General features: G+C 42.4%; 1 protein-coding gene and 1 pseudogene across 3 annotated transcripts in view; one reads left to right on the top strand and one right to left on the bottom strand.

Annotated features, from left to right (window-relative positions):
- BTBD7 (BTB domain containing 7) overlaps positions 1–25,486 on the bottom strand; it is a 112,784-nt gene that overhangs the window by 21,265 nt on the left and 66,033 nt on the right. For all 3 annotated transcript variants that reach the window (XM_075532122.1, XM_075532123.1, XM_075532121.1), the window contains 3 exons: positions 6,586–6,794; positions 5,092–5,167; positions 2,208–2,368 (listed from right to left, as the gene is read on the bottom strand). In XM_075532122.1, coding sequence (XP_075388237.1) covers positions 2,208–2,368; positions 5,092–5,167; positions 6,586–6,794 — 446 coding nt within the window. The remainder of the gene's footprint in view (positions 1–2,207; positions 2,369–5,091; positions 5,168–6,585; positions 6,795–25,486) is intronic.
- Positions 24,951–25,182, top strand: LOC142426380 (cAMP-dependent protein kinase inhibitor gamma pseudogene; annotated as a pseudogene).

The raw sequence follows: 25,486 nt of genomic DNA, 5'->3' as shown, positions 1-25,486 counted from the left end.
ACTAGGAGAGCAAGTGTTTGGCTGAGTAGCTGTATTCTAATTTGTCTTCACTACTCTTCTTCCAAGATAGGCTTACTCACTCCGTCGGACTTTCAATATTCTTCACTGACACCATGAAGTCTAAAGGCATCGAGACTCGCCTACTGTCTTCCATACAGACACACTGTCCAGCTTTCACATGCATTGAAAATGACTTGGGTCAGGTGCACCTTAGTCTTCAGAGCAATATCTTTGCTTTTTTGTTTTTTTAAACTTTAAAGATGTCTTTTGCAGATTTGTTAAATACAGTGCACCATCTGATTTCTTGACTGCTTTTTCTATACAGGTACTGATGGTTATGGATCCACACAAAGTAAAATTCTTGATAACGTCAATTCTTTCTCTTTAAAAATTTCATACTTGGAATTATTTCTCAATAACAGCATTCAAAAGTGGAATGATCAGATAAAAATATATGAACATTTTGATGGTTCTTTATAATGGATAATTGCTATTCATCTGAATTGCTTCAAATACCAAAGCTCTCAATGTACTGCTTCCGGAAGGGGGCTGCTACTAGTATTTTTAAATTAAAAGGTCACTTTACTGAGGGCTCTTACAGCTCTGCTGGCAATCTAAGCACCACGGTATCACGTACGTGTGCACACATGCTGCCCCTTTTCTAGACCTTTACTGTCTATGGAGCCCTTCGTGGAGCTCCTCTTTTTCCCCTGCACCCCCGCCCCCGTGACCCCTTGATAAAGTACAAATTATTATTATTTTCCTATCTTACACCAATCTCTGTCTCCCTTCCCCCATGGTTTGCTGTTCATCGCTCAGGAGGGGTGTGTGTGTGTGTGTGTGGTTATGTGTCGATCGTTGCGATCAGTTCCCCCATATCAGTTTTATTATTTATTTATTTATGCTATTAGTTTTTTTAATTACTGGTTTAATAGGTGAAAAATGATAGCATACGGTCAGGTTTTACATTTTGGGTGCAATTACTAAGTGAGTCTGAATCTTTCCACCTCCTAAAACCAGAGATTGTATAAATAATTGTTTTCTTCTGTTTTTTAATGCATCAACTTAATATTTAATTTTTCAATCTAACAGGGATTAATTTTGTGTATAAGTGAAATAAGGGCTTAAGTTTCAGCGAATTCCCTCTTTTTGGCCAATTAGTTATTCCACCCTACAAATGATCTCTGGCAACAAATCTATTATAGTTAATTCTTTTATTAATTAGAATTCTGTCTTGGCATAACAGACAGTTTCAACACTCAAGAGGGTATTTATTTACTTTTTTTATTCATGGTGTGTCTTTTCATTCTTTTGTAATCATTTTATTGGGGCTTGTAGAGCTCTTATCACAATCCATCCATCCATCCACTGTGTCAAGCACATTTGTTGCCATCATCATTCTCAAACATTGTTTTCTGCTTGAGCCCTTGGTATCAGCTCATCTTTTCCCCTCTCTCCCAAGTCCCCCTCCCATGAACCCTTGATAATTTATGAATTATTATTATTTTTTCACTCGAGTTTTTATGGTGGATTTTATACCTGAGAAGAATCATTCCCTCCTTCATTTTATCATTTTAAAAGAACTTATTTATTTGTTTTTAGAACTTATTTTTCAAGGTGATTTTTAAGCAATTTAGAAATCTATGATACTTATCAGGACCACATTAAATTTATAAGCCAACTTTGAAGAACTAATATTGACAATATTTACTTTTCCCATTAATTTGAGCAATTCTACTAGTTAAACAATTTTTTCTTTCTTTTTAAAAAGAGGCAGTAACAAGAACAGCTTCATTAACTGTTAACTAGGTGTGGAATAGGATCCTCAGATTCATCCATATGGTGCACACTGAATACACCATGCTCTCCCTCTGACTCTGAGTGATTTATTGCTGTTCTAGAACAGTCTTCACAGGTACTTTCTACTCTACGTGGTCTACGCTGGAGATTGATGGCCCTCCCCGGGAAACTGCAGGGCATAAGTAAGACCAGTTCACCATGAGCTGACCTCTTGTTCACCCAGCACTCACTGTACTACGGGCCAGACACGGGTGACACAATACCAAACAAAACGACACCCGCTCTGATGCAGGCCCAGCCCTTCCTAGCGCCGTCGTACAGCTTTTTACTGTGGAGGCAGGGCCAGACGCGCACGCGTTTTGGTGTGCTTGTCTTCATGAAAGGGAGGGATGAAGAAAGGCACTTACTGCATCGCTTAAGACTTCGCTGTTTGTAGGCAAGATGTGTTCCATTCGCACGAAGGGCAAGAGAGAAGACAGGATCTCTCTAAGCTCTTCCATATCCAGGTCCCGTCTTTTCACACCTCTTTTGTTCACACTATGAGCAGTACCACTCAGCAAGTTTGGCTCTGCAAGACAGAAAAGGAAAGGTTTCTAACCAAATCCAGTTTTGGAGAAACGCCTTTCTTTTTTAGGATACATTTCATTAACACTTTAGCAAGTTTGAGTATGTATGCTTTGAACAAGGCTATAAATAATACATTTTATGTCAGAAATTTACTTCGGAGAAATCCTTGGACAAAGTTGGCTGTCAGCAACACAACAGTCTTTTATGCCTGTTTAGTCCTGAGGGTAAAGGGTTCTTTCCTATATACACAGTTCTGAGGAAGAAAAATTAAAAAAAATCAAACTCACTGCCATTGAGTCAATTCTGTGCCAGCAACCCCATAGGACAGCGTAGAACTGCCCCTGTGGGATTCTGAGACTGTAGCTCTTTATGGGAGTGGAAAGTCTTGTCTTTCTTCCTTGGAGCTGGCTGGTGGTCTTGAACTGTTAACCTTATCAGCAGCAGCCCACTGAGTGACCACTAAGGCACCAGGGGTTTGGGTCTTAAGCTTTCTCACTTGGTGGGCAGTTCTGAGCACAATCATGGTAACCCAAAATGTGCTCCTGCTGCTAACTGCAGGGACCAGCATCGCATAAGCTGTCTAACAGCAAACTGACAAGCCGCAAATCACATGGGATTTAAAGCAGCAACACCTCACGGGCTCACTTTATCTACCTCTGCGTGTTTATGATGGCCTCTTAAGCATCCAGACTGTGGCAACGTTCTTTCATAAAGGGAAGCTCAGAGCGCTGCCATGTAATGGCTTCATTCCCTAGAGCAGGGAATAAAGGTTCTTCACTGGGAGGGAGTGAAAGGGGATGATGGCCAGTACAGACATGCTCAGGACACTGCGGTGGGGAGAACATTGACATACATCACGTCTTTAATTTAGGGGGCCATAGGTTTCATTTGTTTTTCCCTTCTTAGAAGATTATCACTGAGTAAAAAATTGTTACTCATGAATGTAAATGCAGTCATTTTGGGCTAACACTATAAAGGCTAATTAGTATTTTGCTTTGGTCATGTGTTGCATGTGTATATAAAGATACGATTTGTTAGCAGCTAAGTTTTTTCAGGAGTTATTCAAGATGAAAGTCTAGCACGTGAGTGGGAAAGGTATTTTTCTCTTGTTTTGCTCTCATTTGGCTTCATAAGGTATTTTTTCTTCATTAAGTAGTGGAACTCCATTTTCAAACAGAATTGTGCAGGTCAACTCCAACTCTAGAACAGGTAAGGAGGGCAAGAGTCCCATCGATGGGGAGAGAACACGGCCAAGGTGTGGCCTGGCTTGCTTGCTTGGCTTCCTCCTCACTCCTGCTGAAAATGCTTTCCTTTTAAAAGCCCAAACAGAAAATAATTTTTTGTGTGTGTGTTTTTTAAATCAATCACTTTATTGGGGGCCTCTTACAGCTCTTAAAACAATCCATACATCAATTGTATCAAGCACACTTGTACACATGTTGCCATCATTTCCAAAACATTTTCTTTCTACTTGAACCCTTGATATCAGCTCCACTTTGCCCCCATCGTTCCCACCCTATGAATTTATAAATTATAAATAATTTATAAATTATTTTTATAAAATAATTGTTTTAAGAGGATTCCCCTGCCCAAGAATGCTCACTTTCTGTCCAAACAACAGTCCATATTTATCAGCCTCACACCAACGAACAAGCCCATATATTTATGTAATGTCACATACACACACACACACATACACACACACACACACAGAGGCATTTCAAAAACTTTCCAAATTAGTACAATGACATTCAGATGGAAAAAATATTCAAATCTGGTAAGTATCAAACAAAGGCTTCTTGAGCCAAAGATGGGTAAGTCAGGTGAAGTAAAAGGAGAACCTCCTTTGTTCTGGACTGCTTGCACTGTAGTTCATTAAAGGGGCACTACGAAAAGGAGGCACAAAGGCAGATTTAACATGTTGTTTTCTAGATTTAAAAATCTGACACGCTAAGTCTACGAATGCACTAAAACCCACTGACTTGAATTCTTTAAACAGACAAAATGTATGGCACATAAATATAACTTAATAAAGCTATTTAAAAGGACAAGGGAAATCTGGTTTGTTTGTTTTTTTTTTAACAAAAATGGTTTGGTTTGGGCCTACAATAAAAAGGAACACAACATTGCAGGAGGAGGAGGAAGGATGTGGCCTCTGATTCTGGAAACGAGCAAAAGCATGCTGGACAACCAGAAGCCGCTTCTCAAGCAGGAAGCCAACCCACCGCCCCTTACATGTGATGCTTCTAAACTCGAACTCCAGACAGGAGCCATTCAGAACTGATCTTCTTCCCTTTTCCACAACATTCTAAAATAAACAACATACTTTCATGTAATGAAAAATGCACCACTTTAAAAGGTTTTGTTTTGTGGGTCAAAGTCCACGCATTCACAGTGGTGTGGAACCATTATCATTATCTGATTCCAGAACATTTACAACAACATGCTTTTGTAACACTTTAATCATTATAGGAAAATATTCATTCTAATATATCTGTGAATCAATCAAGAATAAAATTATCTTTTTAAAATGGCCAAATAAAATGTTCCAATAAACTTATTTCTAACACACCGTATCCTCTCGACTAGAGGATTGTCCTGATTGTAAACATTTCTTATTACACTCGGTAATCATTGTCTGTTTTCAAGCATGCATTCCAGTAGGCTTTGAGGAAAGTGCACACCACCAGAGCCTTACAGCACCAGCGAATTCTACAAGCTTACCTCTGTCAGCTATTCTTTTCACCAACTGATGCTCTCCCCACTTAAGCAGATACTTAAGGATCTCTTGCTCACTTGCCTGTAACAGAAAGTGGTTTCTATTTATTTCAGCAAAATTCATATATTGTTAATCTCACTAATGGCTTTTCCTAACTCATAATATAGCATTCAACTTGTCATGTTCTACTATTTACACTGACTGTTTGAAATCTCACATTTAAATCTGTAGTCCATTAACAGCAAATGTACAAGACTCAAGCCCATGTGTTTTATCCATTAAGCTCACCCTTGGCTCCAACTAGATTTCTATCCCTATTTTAATTTTTTCTTTACTTTGTGTTCCATGCGCATTTCAAATTAATTTTCCCTTTTAAGATGGTTTCTGAACCGCCACCTTCAATGATTTGGGGACGAGATGGACAAAGAAGGAAAGCAAAAGTACAGGACTGTAGTGTGACCACGAGTTCCCACAAGGGCGGTGACTTGAGCAGTGCTGGCTACTGCAGTTGGGTGGGAAGCTATTTCACTGGTTGACCCTGAGAAATCTTCCAATACAGTCTATGAAGCAGCAGCAGTGTACCCCTGTCTTTACTTAAGAGCTTACGGCCAAGGACTGCTCTCCAAGTTTTTCACTTTCCAAGAAGTGCAAAGATCCTCAAGACAGTAATCTAACAAAGCCTAACTTTCCTAAATATAATGCATACAGCCTTATGCATGGGCCAGGGCAGTGAATCAAGGTTCCTGAACAGAGATCCTAAATGAATCACACCAATGATAACACTTGTAGCCTAGTCAAAGTATGGTGAAAATTCATTGAATAATCTTTCACTGAATATATGACAGATGTAGTATTCTGTAATTTCTAGTGTACATATGAGGAAATATGAACTGGCTCAATGGCTTTATATATTAAAATTATAAAATTCAGCCAAAGCAAAAAATATGAAGCTTAAACACACTCTACCTAAAAATAGGCTCTGTGTCATTTTAGAGCTAATTTCAGTTTAAATCACCAAATTAGATTGACATACAAAACAAGGACACAAGAATTTGCTAAAAATGATGTCTGATTAAAAATAGTTGAAAACATTAGACTTCAGCAGAGCACACAACTGTCAGTTTTTTAAATTATTCATTTAAGTCGATCGGAAATCATCAACTCTTATTCTGTGCTGTTGAAGATACTGCCTACAACCCAGCTATCTGTTATATGGACTGTGCATTCGTGGAAGTCAGGAACATCACTCCTGGGATGTGCTTCTGATCATATCTCCTGCCTCTAGCTGCTCAGGATCTGTGCCTGGTCACAATGTGGAGTGGCAGTGTGTATGAGGGACCTGTAGGCACCAAGTTGGACAAACCTGAAGAGGGCATTCCTGGGTGGGCTGATCACAGCCTGTTTCTTTCCCCTGCTACCATACCCTAGGATGGGATACAGGTGGATTTCTGGGAGCGCATATGAAGGACCATGAAGTTGAGAGGTGTATAAATGGTTACCTGCAGGTAGTCAGACTGGATAGCAGTAAGCAGATGGTCTTTGCTGAGTTCATAAAACACATCCGAAGTCATGACCTGGGAGAATTCCTCACAGAGGAAATGCAAAGCTTGCCGGTGCACCCATTTGGAGCCATATGGATGAGAGCTCCACTTGAGGACAGCAATTAAGGTATCTAATGAGATGCTCTCAGCAATGATATCCTCACAGCCTAAAAGAGAAGGCAAATACTTCTTGAGATTAATCATAATTATTATTTATTGAACATCATTATGCTATGCACTACACTTAAAAGTAGCAGCAATAGGTGGGGGAGGGGGAGAGAAATCAAGGAGCTAAATATCATGGAAATCACCAAGACTTGGTGGATGGGGTAACAACAGACTCTGACATATGGAGAACACCTGCAATTCGGCAGAAACTGAGCTAAAGAAAAACACAGGGAGTCCCGAGTTCAAGAAAAATCAACATCTATGTGCAAATTCAAACACGTGAGCTAGCTACATTAGTAGAAAGCATTGTCCTGAAGGGGAAAGAAGAAATGTGGGAAGCTGTGGGAAGAAGATGGGTGAGCCTAGCCTGACGAGAGCACTGCCGTGAGAGTGGGAAGCCAGCCCTGAAGAGAGAGGCTAAAAGGCCCTCCCAGTAAAAGTAGAACATCTTGCACTGTGGACAGTCTAACCCCTTAGAACACAGACAAAAGACTGATGTGTTACACTGATTTGAGTCTTAGTTCTGGCACACTGGAATAAGTGGTTTACAAACGAACCGGGATCTTGGGGACAGACACGGAAGCATGGTAAGAGTACAGAGCAGAGGAGGAGGAACCTGAGGAGAGCCAGCTATTTTCCTGTGGGAAGGTTATTTCATTATATAAGGGAGCTTAAAAAAAGTTCTCAGAAAAACTGAATTAAAAGGTGATGGAATTTTCCCACAAACTTCTAAAAAATAATTTTATTGGGGCTCTTGCAGCTCTTATCACAATCCATACAATCATCATTGTGTCCAGCACATTTGTATGTATGCTGCCATCATTTTTGAAACATTATTTTATTTGAGCCCTTGATTATCAGCTCACCCCCCCCCCACTCCCCACTGTCTCTCCCTCATGAACCCTTGATAACTTACACATTTTTCCCCCCTGTCTTATACCAACCGTTGTCTCCCTTCACTCACTTTTCTGTTGTTCATCCCCCTGGAGGTACGTGTTTTATATGGAGATCATTGTGATCAGTTCCCCCTTTCTCTCCCTACCTCCCCTGACCCTCCTGGTATCACTATCCTCATTATTGGTCCTGAGGGTTTATCTGCCCTGGATTCCCTGTGTTTCCAGCTCTTATCTGTACCAGTGTACATGCTCTGGTCTAGTAGGATTTGTAAGGTAAACTGGGATCATGATTGTCGGGGGGTGGAGGGGGAAGCATTAAAGAACTAGAGGAAAGTTGTTTCATCAGTGCCATGCTGCACCTTGACTGGCTCGGCTCTTATTTGGGCCTTATATTGTGTCTAATTGTCTACTGATGGGCTTTGGGTCTCCACTCTGCCCTCCCCTCATTCATATCAGTATGATTTTTTTGTTGTTCTGGGTTTAAGCTCTCATGTATAGAGGTAAAATATAAGTAAAATCTGTGCAAGAGAAAATAGTGACCATCAGAAAGAAACTCTTTATAGCAGAGTTTACGATAAACCAAACTAAACCATCCTGATAAGAAGAGAAGACCGGGGTCACCCAAGCTGCTCTGTAAGACGCTCAGTTTTCAGAGGTGTGGCCAAAAGAAAGGGCAGCAGTAGACTCCAGGGTCATCCCAACCTTTAGGCGATTGTGACAGCACAAACAATGAGAATTCAATAGGGGGGATTCCCCTGGCCAGGTGCTACAGTACTGCTAGTCGTCAATATGGAGGTACATAAAGCCAGTCCTCACCCCCTTTTCTGCTATGGTACTCTGTCAGGGAAACATCACAGGTAATTGAGGAAGTGATTTCAGCAAAGCACTAACAATAAATATGTTGTGATGTCACCAAATGAGTAACTCCACCAAGACAGAGAGCAAGCACTGTCTTATTTTGTCTCTAGTGACTAACTTGCACACGGTAAGCGTTCTGTAAGTCTTTGTGGAATGTTCTGGATGAGATCTAAGTAGGTAACAAAAAGTGGGGAGAGGAATGGCAGGGCAGTGGTTAAGAGAACTAGTCAGAAGTAGCACTGATTAGCTTGGAGGTGTATGACAGCCTTTGCTTTTGCCATGCTTATCAAGGAGCCCTGGTGACACAGTGGTTAAGCACTGGGTTGCTAACTGCAAGGATATCACTTGCCACACTAAGGGAGAAAGACAGGACTTTCAACTCCTTTGAAGAGTTGCAGTCTCAGAAACTCACAGGTGCAGTTCTACCCTGTCCTGTAGGGTCACTTAGTTGGCATTGACTGGATGGCAATGAGCTTGGTTTTGTCAAGAACTTAGATGAAAGTGTGCTCCACAATCTCCAGATAATCTAAACTGAGCAACAGAGTTCACAACAGACTGGCTAGTACTTTTAATTTGGCTAAAAAGATGGAGCAAAATGAAGATGAAATTTAAGTATGAAAACTATAAAGAGCAAACAAACTACAGAGGAGAAAATAGGGCAAGTATACTTTAACTATCACATAAAATCAAAACCAAACTCACCGCCACCCAGTCAATTCCTACCCACAGCAACCCTACAGGACACAGTGAAACTGCCCCATGTGTTCCTGAGACCATGCCTCATTGGGAGTAGAAAGTCTTGTCTTTCTCTCAGGGCGCAGCTCAATGTGTAATGCCACTGCCACCAGGGCTTCCTACATAAAACGGAACCTGGGAATTACAGCTGAACAAAGGCAAAATCTGACAAGGCTGATTCAAAACAGAAGAAAGTGGAGACTTACAAATATAGGCAGGGTCCCAGTCTAGAGTGACTATGTTCTGCTATCCTGTGGGGCTCTGCACTTGGTTTTGAGCCCCGAGTCTTCAATGGGACACACAAAAAAATGGCAGAATTCTCGGAGTAAGGCAGGGCTTGCGTTGTGTCAGATTGTCTTATGCACCAGAAACCTGCAGAGCTGGCTCTGAGCATCTGACGCCTCCAGGTAGAAAAAAGCACTGTTACCCTGAGGGCAAATCTTAGAAAACAGATGGCTGTGAGCAGATAGGAGGAAGCTTCTGACTTAAGTCTCTAAGACAGGGGTTCTCAACCTGTGGGTCGCAACCCCTTTGGGAGTCAAATGACCCTTTCACAGGGGTCGCCTGATTCATAAGAGTAGCAAAATTACAGTGATGAAGTAGTAATGAAAATAATTTTATGGTGGTGGGGGGAGGGGGTCACCACAACCTGAGGAACTGTAAAGGGTCATGGCATTAGGAAGGTTGAGAACCACTGCTCCAAGACTAACAACTCTAAAAGTTTTAGAGAAAGCTCTAAAAGAGTTAAAATTGTACTCCTTTTCTTCCCTCAAAATAAGGACCCTCCACCAAGCCCACATGGAAGAAGCACACCAGCCTGTGTGATCACGAGGTGTCAAAGGAATCAGGTTTTGGGCATCAAAGAAGAAAAAAATCGTATCATTGTGTGCTCATCGTCCCAATACAATTGCTGAAGACAAATGTGTGCATAAGCAAATGTGGTGAAGAAAGCTTATGGTGCTCGGCTATCAAAAGATGTAGTGTCTGGGATCTTAAAGACTTGAAGGTAAACGAGTGGACCTCCAGCCGAGAAGCAACAAGGCCCACATGTATCAGGGTATCAGGCAGCAAGGAAAAAAAAATTCTATCATTGTAAACGAAGGGGAGTGCAGATTGGGAACCCAAAGCCCATCTGTGGGCAACTGGACATCCCCATTTTAGAAGGTTCACGGGGAGGAGATGAACCAGTCAGGGTGCGGTGTAGCAATGATGAAACATACAACTTTCCTCTAATTCTTAAATGCTTCCCCACCCCCACTATCATGATCCCAATTCTATCTTACAAATCAGGCTGGACCAGAGGATGTACACTGGTACAGATAGTAACTGGAAACACAGGGAACCCAGGACAGATAAACACCTCAGAACTACTGGCGATATCAGGAAGGTGGAGTAGTAAGGGGGAACTGATTATAAGGATCTACATATGGCCTCTTCTCTGGAGGACAGACAACAGAGAAGTGGGTGAAGGGAGACGTCGGGCTGTGTAAGATATGACAAAATAATAATTTATAAATTATCAAGGGTTCATGAGGGAGTGGGGAATGGGGAGGGGGGAAAATGAGGAGCTGATACCAAGGGGTCAAGTAGAAAGCAAATGTTTTCAGAATGATGATGGCAATAGATGTACAGATGCACTTTAAACAGTGTACGGATGTACGGATTGTGATAATCATTGTACGAGTCCCCAATAAAATGATTAAGGAAAAAAACAAAGGCCCCTCCAAGAAAAGGGGAGGAGCAGAGGCTGGCACATCAAATTCTGGGCTGAGCACAAGGCGCTATTCTTCAAGCTGGGTCCCTGGCAAAGGTAAAGTGGTGTTTACAGAGCTGGTGTCAGTAACCCTACGGTGAATGCACTTCGCCGACCATGAAAAGAAGAGCTTTAAAGTCCACCACAAGGAAATCTCATGTAGACGAGACCCAAAGGCATGGCTAAATGTTAATGAAGAGTGGGGCATATGTGAAGTTCTGGAATAGTCTTCATGATTTTGTGGTGAGCCAGGCCCAGGAGACCTTGCGTAGTCAGCAGAGCACTGGTACGGGTCTACAGTGCTATACCAGGTACTGGCACAGAGTGCTAGGGGAAAGGCCACCTGGTAGGAGAGCCATGCTGATAGATGGGCTTGGGGCGGAAGCAGGGAAAACGAGAGAAAGTACGTGCTACAATCTTCCTAGCTAGGATACAGGAAGAGGTTAGAAAGAAAGACAAAGAATGAAAAGTGACATGTATATTTAAACGTCCGAGGCTGACAAAAATATGGAAGGCAAAAAGGGGGCTTAGAAATTATACATGTTGGATCTGAAATCCTTTCTGTTATCTAGTAGCAAAGCCACTTTGAGCAAATCACTAAACTTTTGGGGGGCTGGAATTTTGCCATCTGTAACAATAACGATTTTATTTTCTAGCTCATAAGGGTGCGATTTGATTGACACTCTTCATTTGTCCCAACATTCTGGGGTACTTAAGTGCCAAGCACTGTGAATAATGGCGTTGTTATCTTTTTGCTGGGCAGTACATTCTGGCGATGTTACCCACCACTATGCCCTTAACACCCAATGTATCGCTTTGCCTAAAGCGCAACTGACTGTGCTCATGACTCAAACGCAGTCCTTAACCCTCCCACTAGGTCTAGTCTGCCCAGATAGCTACACCATGCAGGACGATCCACTTTCTCCATCTAAACCATACTTGAGGGAAGAACATCACCACCACTCAGTCCCCAGAGCTACAGTGCTGGATTATGCAGGGTCTGGTAGGTGGTAGATAATTGATTTATAAACAAATACGGTTATTGAAAGCTTAAGTACCAAGCTCTGCACTAGATATTTAATTTAAAATAATTAATTCTCCACAGAATCCCTAAAGGAAAAAAAGGGTATTAAAATTATTATTCCCATTTTACAGATCAAAAAGCTGAGACTTGAGATTTAAGTACTTTCCCAAAGTCATATAACAAGAGAAGTCATACTTAAACATATCCTTCTTCTCTCTCCTAAAACACATCTTCCCTTTTATTCTCCAAATTTAGGCCTTTTACTGTTCTATGTTCATTAGAACTTTTCATTTAGAACCACCTGTCTCATAAACAGAAAAATATTTTAAAAAATCATTTTATTGGCTCTTACAGCAATCCATACATCAATTGTATCAAGCACATTTGTACATCTGTTATCATTTTCAAATTCAGCTCTTGTTATCAGTTCCTCTTCTTTCACTCCCTACCCCATCCTCTCAGTCTCGTGACCCCTTGATAAATTATAAATTATTATTATTTTCATCTCTGAGAAGCATTTAAAAAAATCAAAGCATTTTTAAAATATACTGACCATAGTGATATTAACTCACAAAAGCCAAAGGAAAACACTAAGGCAAGAAGAAAATTTGTAATCTTGGGAGGTGCCGTTTTTAATAGGTTAATCTTAATATTGTCAAAATAATTTTTTTCATATCATGGTAAAATATTTCACTCAGTGGAAAGCTGCCTCTGGTCAAAATTACCGGCAGTGGCATGAACATAATCACAGCAGCAAAGTGGAAGGGATGCTGCAGGGCAGGGCCAGTCTATCTCATCACTTCCCAGACACTCGTGGAGCAAGGACCATTGTTTGCATGTTTTAAAATTCCAACCTGTTGTGGTAGTTACATCATCTCCCGTCAACTTGTAAAAGGGTAGAGTCTAGCTTGTCAGTCAGGTCGCAGCTTGATGACCTTCATTTGGAGGCTCGGAGATATAGCTCACTGGAGGGCAGACACTCTGTTTTGTCTTCCTGCTGACAAGCCTCATGGAGCTACACTGGTGGAGCCAGAGTCCTGGAGCTGGAGGAGCCACGTGGAGACCCATGCCAGACTGGGATGCTTCCACCACCACTGAATCCAAAAGACTTTCCATCCACTGGTCTGTGACCTTCCTGCATTCGGTTTAATTATGTTTTGCATGAGTCTGAAGGGGGTATTTATAGATTGGTATTGGACATATGGGCTAATACTTGGGACTTAAGGACTTGATCTCAAATGGGCTGGGATGTTTTCTCAATATACAATTGCTTTTTTTTAAAATTTTTTTTTAATTTTAACAATTTATTGGGGCTGATACAATTACAATTGCTCTTTTATAGAAAGTTCTTTCTTATATACATGAGTGTCTATGAAATTTGTTTGTCTAGTCAACCCGGACTAACATACCTGTCATGGACCAAAGCTTTAATAAAAGTCAAGAAAATGTCCCTCGAACTATTGTGGTAGTGTTTAACAACTATCAAAGTCTCTGAATGCTCACTCTTGGTTTCTGCGCTCCTGTCTGCAGCCACACTCGGACTGTACTCTCAGGGTGTCCAGCTCCAGGCTACGTACAAGGAAAGCCTGTTTGCCCCATAGAGCAGTCTACCTTTCTGAGGGAATGCGTCCTTCCTGCTTTCCTATGGTGCACATAGACTCTACTTTCCAAGTATAAACAACGTAGCACATAGTCTCTCTCTTTCTTTAAAGATAATGACATACACTATCAGAATTACTATATATATATATATATATATATATATATATATATACATATACATACATACATATTTTAACTGAAATTTTTGCACTTCAACTATTCATCTACATTAATTGCTGTTCGGCCCTACAGATCCCACCCCTTTCTTCAAGCAAGTTACACATCACCCTTATACTTTGGAACAGTGATATTTTCTGGATCATAGAAATGTTAAGAGGATGTACTTACAGGAATTAGGTTTTCCCTTTTGCCATCTGCCATTGCATATGAAGAATCAACTATGCCAGCTTGTTCTCAAAAAGACAATGAACAGGTGGGAAACAGAACCACCCCCGACTCACCCACCCTACCTATCCACAGTGGCAACTGGAGTGACCTTGGCTGCTTTACACAAACTCAAAACAAATGCTTATTGTCCCAGGTTATTTCTTACCCAGCAGTGGCTGGCACACCCACAGTAATTCACGGTGTGGTGCCATGTATGACTGCTTACACAAGGGAAAAGGAGAAAATCATCAGCCCCTGGTTGATTCCAGGGACGAAGGGGTTACAGATGCTTCTGCCCTCTTTCTTCCTTTGCCAATGCTGCCTGCCACCAACCATTCTTTTGCTGGTAACTCACTGCAACAGCCATGCAGAACTCCCAGATCACACAATTTATAAGGCTTATTAAGGAAGATAATGGTTACAATTCAGGATCAGAAATGATCACAGCACAGTTTTTTCAGCCAAGATAGCCTCTTCTCTATCAGGCATGCGGGCAGGCCTCTCTCTGGTCCTTGGCCTCTGCCCTGCTCAGGCAATGGTATAACGCTCCTCTAGTGCTGTTGCAAGTGCTTCAAGTGGACACCACTGCTGTAAGCCTCAACCAGAGAGCATTCAGCCCTCATTCTGTGGGTTCTAGTTGCTCCCGTTAATTGTGGGCACTGCACTCAGCTTTCCTTGCCCACTGCAGTCTGAGTCCAAAAGACAGGCTCCACCCCTGCCTCCTATTTCCTGTTGACAGTGAGAGCCCCGCTTCCAGCTCCTGAGATGGCATGTTTTACACATAACGGGATGACAACTTGAGCAACCCCAACTTGAGGTTCACAGCTAACCCTGCTAACTATCACACACAACCGAATCATATGATCTTATCAGCATCTTGCCGCACCTTTTCTTACTCAGACCCCTGGAGAAAAGAGGCAATACACCCAACTACATAGTCCTACCCAGTCGTTTTGTGGAAGACCATGACCAGAAGAACTAGAGCAAGTAATTCACGGCACTGCAACACTGCTTTTTGGCTGGCCTCCAAAGCTTTTATTCATGAATTACCTTGTACTAGAAAACTCTGTCTGGCATTTAATGGCTAACAGGTGCCAATGCACTCTGCTCCAGGAGACTTTCGATGTTACTGTAAGACTGAGAGAGGGGTACAAAGAAAGAAAACTTCTTAAAATTCTTTTTGCATATGTTTAACTCTTTCTCCTCATCTTTTTCACAAGAAATCTTTTCTTTCGAACCCTCAGTGCTGGTAAAAAGACCTCTTTAAAAAAAAAATGAAGCTACACAGCCGATATGAGCAATCCGTTGAATACACACAAAACTGAAATATAAAGTAAAACAAACTATCTGACATTTACGAACAAGTGGTTGTTTCTGCTACATATTAAGCAGGATCGGGTTCTATTTTTATTGTCAACACTTTTGTTTTTCTCTTCATGTTCCTCTGGTAACTAAAACAAGTTTCCTGAGTAAAGCATTGGACGCTGTCTGACTGCCTACTTTCACGTGGCCTGCTATTCCCAGGTAGACCCTGAGAGCACCAGGTTGCATGGGAAACCATGTGACTGGCTCAGGTCAGTCAGGAAAGGTCTAAGAGCTTGGAGATCCAGACTTTCATACTGGGGTTGGGTGGGAAGAGGAGCGGAGGGGAGGGAGGAGAGACAGGAGGTTCCTGACTGAATGCCAGGCAACACAAGATGATACAATGGGTTTAAGTTAAAGGCTTAGAGCAGGAGTCAGAATTAGAAATAAAGCCGTACAATGCAAATGGTGTGAAAGAAAAAGCTGCATCCGTGTACGTGACCGATTCCAGACCCTGGGAGAGGTGCACTGAACAAGAACAGCGTGGGCTCTGATCTCTGCTGTTCTCTCACTAACCGACTCTGCCCTATCTCCCTGGACAGCTCCAGAACAGCCTCTGTCTCTCTCAGACCCTCAAGGATCAAGTGAAGAGTATGGGGAGTAAGACTGAGCAGTCAAGATGCCCATCAATTAACATGACTAAGATTTATGGCACTGGAAACCCTCGGGGGGCAGCTCCATCCTGTCCTTGAAGGTTGAACCTAACTCAGTGGCAGTACATTTGTTTTGGTTGGCTTTAGCTTAAGGAAACTGGGTAGACACAGACAGGCATATATATAATGGCTCAGGTTAGCCAACTGTCAGGTCGAGGCATCCTATCAAACCAAGTCAGAAGACTTCCATGTCAGTTTAAAGGGACTCTTATGTCTGCTTTTTCAGGGCAGACTGCCAAAACCATGGATCAACATTTAATTTGAAGGAGAGCGGGCTACAAAAAAAGACCCGAAGGCAAAGCCTTGGTTAAGTCTTCCAGGATAAAATCTGGGTCCTGATCCTGATAGTCAGATATACAAAGGTCTGGCATGGGGCTATTTAGGTGGATAAGTTGAAAATGTTAAAGCGTATCTTTATTTTTTTAAATCATTTTACTGGGAGCTCTTATCACAATCCCATTCATCCATCCATGACTGTGTAAAGCACATTTGTACATTTGTTGCCATCATCATTTTAAAAACATTTTCTTTCTACTTGAGCCCTAGGTATCGGCTCACCACCACCCTGCCCCACCCAGAACCCTTGATAATTTATCTTTTTTTTTTCCATGTCTTACACCGGCCACTGTCTCCCTTCACCCACTTTTCTGTTGTCTGTCCCCCTGGGAGGGGGTTATATATGATCGGTTTCCCCTTTCTCTCTGCACCTTCTCCTTACCCTCCTGGTACTGCTACTCATTATTGGTTCTGCGAGGTTTATCTGTCCTGGATTCCCTGTGTTGTGAGCTCTTACCTGTATCAGTGTACATGCTCTGATATAGTTGGATTTGTACAGAATTGGGGACATGATAGTAGGGGGAGGGGAGAAAGCTTATCTTCTTCAATATCTGTCCCTGCTTCCTCTCACTAGGCTCCCAAGCAATTACCAGGAGGATTCATAGCAGTTTGAGTAGTAAAACACAATCCCAAATCTGGGAGGAGGGAGAGACTCATAGGAGTTGGCCTTAAGTACTGGCAGGTAGGGTAGGGACATGTAAGGGTAGATTTCTGGACCAGGGTGCCAGATTGATGGGGCTACCAGAGGAGCAGGAAGGAGTCCATCTGGAACCCATGCTTCTCTGTCTAGTGCTGATGGAGACTGGGTAGCTGTGGCAACAATGGATAGGGCAACTAGAAGTGCAGACACTTATGGGGTGAAGGTTTGGGTCACCTTGCCTGGGAGGCAACCTAGACCTGCTGAATCACTGGCAAAGAGTAACGGAAATCTAGGCTGGGTGACAGAGAGGGAGACTGTGCTGATGGTAATGTGGCAACTTGCTTAAACTAGAAGTTTCCTACAACCTCTGCCACTGTTAGGTTCCCAGTTAGTTTGCCAAAGAAAACACGAGAAGATACAAATGAAGGAGTAGGCACTACTTATTAAGTCACTGTAGTAAGATGTGGTGACAGGCCGACACAGAGGTATCAATGGGTCCTGTCTGCCTTTGCATCAGCGCTTCTTCTCAACTTCAGTCCTGCTGCCCAACACTGGCCATGTGTCCATCAGCAGGTGCTTGGCTGCAGATGCAGAGACAACGGCTGGTGCCCTTCACTTCCTCTTTGCAGTTGCACTTCAGTGGGCGGATGGATAGGCTTGGTTTCTTAGCGACTGACCAGTTGATCATTATTTCTATGGCTCCCAGTATTTACCCCTTTAAACTTTCACTTCCCCAGCTCTTCTTGTTTGTTAGGCCCAGTTTCTTTAACAATTCCGTTATCCCTAAGCTCCGAGCTGTTAAGCTTCCCTGACAGTTGCAGCATCAGGGACTATGGATCCAAGTTCATCATCTCTCCTGAATCAAGTCTTTTGCAGCGTTGTAGAGACCACCACCTTGAAGCCTCTGAGATGAACTGGATTGAATGGGGAATACAATAGATCTGAGCTATACAGGGGAGACTGGGCTAAGCCCACCTCCTCCTCTCTGCCTTTCATTGGAGCAACCCCATATTGCATGTGTACCAGCAGTAGCTCCTTGGTCTTTGTCCTCTTGCTTTCTGTGGTGGAAATGTTGCCATCTTTGAGTAGGGCACCTCTGTGCAAACACTCAGAAACAAGGGAGTTAAAACCCCACTTGAAACACATTTCTAATGGGGATGGGAGCTGGTGGAGAAATGCTCCTCTCTCTTGGCCCTCACTTGGGTAATTTGGAGATGCACTCACAGGGCTCCTCAGAAGGTTCCAGCAGGTTCCAGCTCTAGGTGCCCACAACAGTGAGTCAGCTCAACAGCACTCCTGTAACGACTCTCATTCACAGTCCCTACTCTGGTCCTCTGGAAGCTCTTTCTGGAACAAATGATCTGCATCTGTGCTCTTCCCGCAGATTAACTGTTGGGAGGAAACCCAGGCTACAAGAGAACAGATGGAGATTTTTAAATCTCCAACCTCAGCATTGCTCTAAAATCCAAACAAATGACTTCCATGGCCACGCTGGAGTTTGGTCAAACTAATGGGTCATTCAAGCCCCGAATCGCAGCTTAATTTTCTACATAAAAAAAATTATTTAGCCATGTGCCTGGCTCTGTACTAAAGCTAAACATTATATTGTTTTCAATCTCAAGAAGTTCACAATCTACTGCAAGAGGCTTTCTACTCCCATAAAGAGTTATAGTCTTGGAAGACCAAAGTGGCAGTTCTACTCTGTCCTACAGAAAGTCTCCTTTTTCTCCTGAGGAGCATCAGGTGGTTTCTCACACATTCCTGTTTTATCCACATTAGAGATACTGCTTCTTCCAGTAGATTGTGGACCCCTTGAGATTGAGAACAATACAATGTTCATTTTATAACATAGCTTCCCAAACTTATTAGGCACCCTAACCCCTTTTCAGAGAAAAAAAACAAACCATACTCAGTAACACCCCCCCCCCCGCAGTTAAAAACGTTCGCATTACAGTCCCATAATGGACAATAAAGTATAGGTTTCTGCTTGTGTAGCACGCCCCCTGGATTATACCAGTGCCTTCAATGGGGCAGTATCACCACTTTGGGAACCTGATTTCTTAGATGAAGTTTATCAGGCCAGCTCTAAGGAGTTCTTCCACATTCAGGTGTAATTCCTACTGAAGGCTGTTGTCTTTGACTTTCATTATTCAGGGCTTCATATAGTTTCACTTTGGGCAAGCAAGGCTGACTTCTGCAGACTGCAGGTTGTTAATGAGTCTTCCATCTTGATACTGTATTCTTCATACAGTTTGGCTTCTTAGATTATTTATTCAGCAGATAACTTGAATCCATAAGGTGAAAGAATACATATAGCCTGTCCTCCTGCACGATCCAATTTAACCCCTCCTTTATTGGACAGAGAGGCATTCTATACAGAATATAGAGATATCTTACATGATATCCACATAGAAGTACATCTTAAATGTGCCTTCGAAAAAATTACAGGATTTACTTGAGATAGCTAAATGCATTAAAGCATTACTAACAATGATACTGTAGGCCACTTTTACCTCAAGTATCTTTTTATCTCTCCCTTGAGATTTTGAACATTATGCCATAGGAAAATCTCTGGAAAGACACACAAGCAAGCTTATAATACTGGTTGTCCCTGTGGGAAGGAAATAGTGTGACTGGGGGACAAAGCTGGAAAGCGGCTAATCTTCACTGAATATGCTTTTATGTGTTTTAAATGATGTTTGAAGTGAATGTATTACCTGGTCAAGAAACAAAGCACAACAAAACAACACTGGACAATGGAAGTTGCCAACAATTCCTTCTCTCAGTGCTCAGTTAAAATCACTTGCTGACCACAAAGTCTCCAGCAAGCACTGGGGAGGAAAGGAGAAGTTCCCCCACACTGAGAGGAAAGAGCTCATCCTGGGGATACAGGTTGCTTGCATGTAGAAATGCACACCAAGTGCTTGAATCTTCCTTGGCACAGCTGTTGCCAAGCTGCGTGTGAGAGAAAGGCAGACAGGTAAAGGCAGCGGTTCTCAATCTGTGATTTGAATGACCCTTTCACAGAGGTTGCCTGATTCATCACAGTAGCAAAATTAGTTATGAAGTAGCAACGAAAATAATTTTATGGGTGGGAGTCACCACCACATGAGGACCTGTATTAAGGGGTCTCAGCATTAGGAAGGTTGAGAATCACTGGCTAAAGGCATCTAGGGAACAGCATTTAAGATTTCTCTTTAAGCCAAGGGAAGAGAAAAATACACGGATTAAAAGTGTAAAACAAAAAAAAGTGTAAAACCTTACGATACTTAATGGAATATAAAAATTGTATTTCTTTAATGCTTATTTTAGAAATGAATCCTTTTAGCACAGCACTTAAGGAGACCTGGTGATGTAGTGGCTTTTGAGTTGGGTCTATCTCTCACAGAACTGCAAGGTCTGAAGTTTGAAACCACCAGTTGCTCCTAATAAGGTTTTCTGCTCTAATAATTTACAGGCCTAGAAACCCACAGGGGCAGTTCTCCCCTGTCCTGCAGAGTCCCTACAAGTCGGTATGGAAGAGTAGACTACAGCAGGTTGGGTTGGGTTGGAGCCACTGAGCATTTGAGGGACCCTCGTGGTGCTGGGGGCTAGGCTAACCCACCACTGCTCCATGGGAGAAAGTCGAGGCTGTCTGTTCCTGTCAAGATTTGGTCTCGGAACCCTCACATAGGTTCACTATGAATTGGACTTTATTTGATAGCAGTTGGTTTATTTTTGGTTTTAATATAGCATTTACAAAATTCTATGCTCAGACTTTTATTTATTTTTTATTAAAAGATCATTTTATTGGGAGTTCTTACAGCTCTTATAAACTTAGATGTTTTTTGGGCTAAGTGAAAAAAAAAAACACAATGAAAAGCGTTCACTGGGGCATCAGTTCCCTGGACACAGATACCCCATAATGCTGCTAAATGAAGAGGGAGTCACAACTTAGGGACATTCAGGATGCCCAACGGCCCTGGTGTTTCATATAGTCTTACATGGAGGCATCCTTTTTCTGGTACAGACATAAGATACAGCACTAGGGTCAGAATAAACAGTACCACAATTCAAGTTCACGTTAGGTAGATGTTGTGTGGCATTGTTACCGGTTTCATCTGAAAACCATCTATATCACAGGGTCATTTTAAAGATTAAACAAGGCAATATAAATATAGCAGCTAGTTTATTGCCTACCTCACAAGATACATTAAACATAGCAGCTATTGCTATAATTAAACTTCACTGCCAAGGGTGTCCATTGGACTGGTGCTTTTAATTCAAAAGCAAGCATGAAAACTTGTGGGGAGTGGGAGAAAGCCGAGCCCCAAGACAGCAAGACAAAACTCTACAATGTGAACAAAAACATGTCTTGTGGGCTTTCCTCTCACAGACCAGTTATTTACCATGGTCAATAAAATAGGGTACTCAGTCAACAGTTCAGACTCAAACCTTTTTATTCAAAAATTAAAAACACTCATTTACATCTATCTGTACCTTGTTTGTGTTTTAAAATCAGGAAAGGTTTACGTTAGGATTGTATCCTTTTTTCCTAATTCAATTGGAATGCTAAGCAAATATTTTAAGAAGCTGGATTATATTAAGAAGAATGAGACAAAGTATTCGAGGAAGGCTCATTAACTACTTTTGATATGCCAATGACACAACCTTACTAACTAAAATTGAAGCAGAGTTGAAGCATTTACTGATGAATATCAAAAGCTTTCAGTGTGGACTATACAGAAAACAAAAATCCTTGTAACTGGACCAATAAACATCATGGCAAATGGAGAAAGAACAAAGCTGTCAAGGATTTCATTCAACTTGGGTTTGCAATCAATTCTCAAGGAAGCAGAAGTCAAGAAACCAGATGATTACACTGTGTTCAGCAAATTTGGTGCAAAAGACCTCTTTAAAATACTCAAAAGCAAAGACACTACTCACACCATGCATCCCAACCAGACAGGGTATATTTAACTTACTCACAAACATGAGAAAGTTGGACAACAAAAGAGTAAGAAAGACCAAAGAATTGATGCCTTGAATCGTGCTGTTGGCAAAGAATAGTGACAAAACCACGAACTTCCCTCAAAATGAACCTATCTGCCTCGGAAAAGTGACAGCCAGAATGGAGACTTTCTCTGATGCAGTTTGGACATGTCATCAGGAGCAGGACGTCATGTTTGGTTAAGTAGAGGGTCAGCAAAAAGAGGCAAATCCTTAATGAGATGGATTGACAGAGTGGCTGCAACAATGGGTAAAAACACAGCAAGAATTGTGAGATGACTCAGGACTGGGCAGTGTTTTGTTCTGTTGTATGGTACACGGGCTTGCTATGAATAGGAAGACTTCACATTACTACCACGTTGTTTAGGAGTGAGGCAAACAGTTAAGTGTTCAACTACGAATCATTGGTGGCTTAAACCTACCCAGAAACTTCTTGGAACACATGCTTGGTGATCTGCTTTCAAAAGGTCATAGCCACAAAAGCCAATGGAGTTCTGCTCTGTGCATTTGGGGTCACCAGGCATGAGAATCGACTAGCAGCAAGTAACCTACTGCACTCTATTTACTAGCCTTAAACCATTAAATCCCAGTGACATTCTAGTAGATATCAAAAAGTTTGCTGAAAATAATTAATGTGGTTCTTCCCCCAAAGCTTTGACTGTGATCTTTGTTATTATAACAGAAGTAGGATGGCGGTTTGTCATTTGTATATATGCCACTGAGTTGGCTCCGATCCATAGTATGTCCAACAGAAGGAAAGCTGTACCACCCTGACCATGGTTCCAAAGCTTGAGCCATCAATGAAGTCAGTGTGTCAATTCAACACATCGAGGGCCTTACTCTTTTTCAATGTCCCTTTATTTTACCGAACATGATATCCTTCTCCAGGGACTGGTCTTTCCTGACAATATGTCCAAAGTATGTAAGATTACGTCTTGCCATCCTTTCCTCCACGTCCACTCCGGCCTTACTTCTTCCACGACGAACAACATGCCTTTTAGCAGGCCATAGGTCTTTCAATATTCTTCTCCACCACCACAATTCAAGTGCATCGATTCTTCTAAAGTCTTCGTTATTCAATGTCCAACTTTCACATGCATATGATGCAAATATACCATGGCTTGTATCAGGCTCACCTGTCCTCAAAGTAACATCCTTGAAAGAAGGTCCGTGCAGATTTACCTAATGCAACACCCCTTTATTTTTTAAACATTTTAATAGGGACTCATACAACTCTTAACACAATCCACACAGACATCAGTTGTGTAACGCACATCCGTACATTCTTTGCCCTCATCATTTTCAAAGCATTTGCTCTACACTTAAGCCCTTTGTATCAGGTCCTCTTTTTTTCTTTTCTTTTGATCTCAACTGGTGCTTCTATGAGCACTGATTGTGGATCCAAGCAAGACAGAATCTGACAGGTACAACTTTTTCTCCATTTATCATGTTAACATCGGTTCAGTAGTGAGCATTTTGGTTTTCCTTACATTGAGCTGTCATCCATAACGAAGGCTGCAATCCTTGATCTTTATCAGCAAATGCTTCAAGTCCTCCGTACTTCCTGCAAGCAAGGTTGTAATCAGCAGGTTGTTAAAAATCATTCCTCCAATCTTGTAGCCATATTCTTCTTCATATAAACCAGCTTCATATTTGCTTAGTGTAGAGAATGAATAAGTATGGTGAGAAGATACAACCCTGATGCAGCCTTTCCTGATTTTAACCATGCAATTATGCCCTTGTTCTGATCATACAACTGCCTCTTGATCCATGTACAAGTTCCAAATGAGAACAATGAAGTGCTCTGGAATTCCCATTCTTCTCAAGGTTATCCAGTTTATTCTGGTCCACACAGTTGATTGCCTTTGCATAGTCAATGAAACTCATGTAAACATCTTTCTGATATGCTCTGCTTTGAGCCAAGCTCTGTGTGACATCAGCAATGAATTTCCTTATTCCATGTCCTTTTCTGAGTCCAGCTTCAACTTCTGGCAGTTCCCTGTCAATGTACCGGTGCAACCGTTGTTGGATGATCTTAAGCAAAATTTTACTTGTGTGCAATATCAACGATACTGTTCAATAGTTTGAGCATTCTGTTGGGTCACCTTTCTTTGGAGCCTTGGCTTTGGCTAATGTGTTCAGGGCAGTTTCAACTTACACCTTCAGCACCTTTTGTTCTTGCTGATATGCAAGCTACCTCCTGAAATGGTGGTGGTAGGAAGAGAAAAAAAGGCGTTTTTTAAAAAAATATTTCCAACTACAATCCTCTCCATAACCAAATGTGCTTTTTTTACCTGAGCCCCTTCCATCTGATTTGCTCCTCTTACTACGGTCATTCCTTTTCATTCTCCAGGTCTCTGCATCTCAGGAAGTTCTTCTTGGTGCCAGCTCCTCCCTCCACTCCCCACTCTGGGGTTAAGGCTTCACCTGCTCCTGTGATCAGCAGCTATCTAGTGCTCTGTCCTATCAGAGCCCTTGACCATATTACACTATGGCACACGAGTGGTAGTGGGCCTCCCCATTGGACCATCTTATTCATTACTTTATTTTCAGGGTCTGCAATATAACAGGCCCCAAATACATGTTGCTAAGAATAGGTGTCAACATTTTTCTCTTACTTGCACCCACAATCACTGCTTATGACAGTAGCAGTAACTATCAAAAGAGAGGCAACCCCTGGAGGCACTGTAGCCAGCGGAGGGCTGGCTGTTGAGCAGGACCAAGTAGGCTGGTGGCCCAAACATGTCTGTGCCGGGGTTCCTGTGTTGCAGAGGAATTTCCAGATTGCTTAATCAATAATAGAAAATCTGAAGATATGCAAGCAGGAAGACATTAAACCAGATCAGAAACTACACTTCCCTATCAGTCAGCCACCCATCCTGTTGACCCATCCTCATGGCTGGAGTACGATGCTACATGCATGATAGAGGTCAAGTCCTTCTACGTGGACTTCAACTCGTGTGACCTGGCAGGTCATTGGGAATGCTGTGTCCAACATCCAGGGAGACTGCAAGGCTGTGAGCGTGCGGAAGCTGGCTGGAGACTTGGGCAAACTGGCTGTCGAGGGAGCAGAAGGGCAGGTGGGAGCAAGCGCCCCAGACAAGGCAGCAAGCACCTAGCCTGAGAGCAGTGATGGGACCACCTCTTCCTGAGCCAGAGCCTGACTTGCGGCCCCTGCAGGAAGAGCCCCAGCACCGGCTCCAAGGCTTCCTCTGAGGCCGGTGGTCCCTCCACACTACACTGAGAAGCCCTCCTGGGCATACCCTGTGCCTGGCGCCTCACCTCCTTGCTGCCCAGGCCCATCCTCCCTGACACTATCATTGCAGGATGTTATTTATTCAGTACAGACTCAGGCAGGGTCCTGCCTACCCCTGTGAGCAGCCCACCCAGGAAGGAGCCTCTGCCCACCATCCCCAGGAGGCCTGGGCAGGGACCACATGTGAACACCAACCCCTT

The sequence above is a fragment of the Tenrec ecaudatus genome, chromosome 14 (genome assembly GCF_050624435.1).
Source record: "Tenrec ecaudatus isolate mTenEca1 chromosome 14, mTenEca1.hap1, whole genome shotgun sequence".
NCBI lineage: Eukaryota > Metazoa > Chordata > Mammalia > Afrosoricida > Tenrecidae > Tenrec > Tenrec ecaudatus.
The sequence above is the reverse complement of the archived record's forward strand: the minus strand, read 5'-3'. Positions and strand labels throughout refer to the sequence as shown.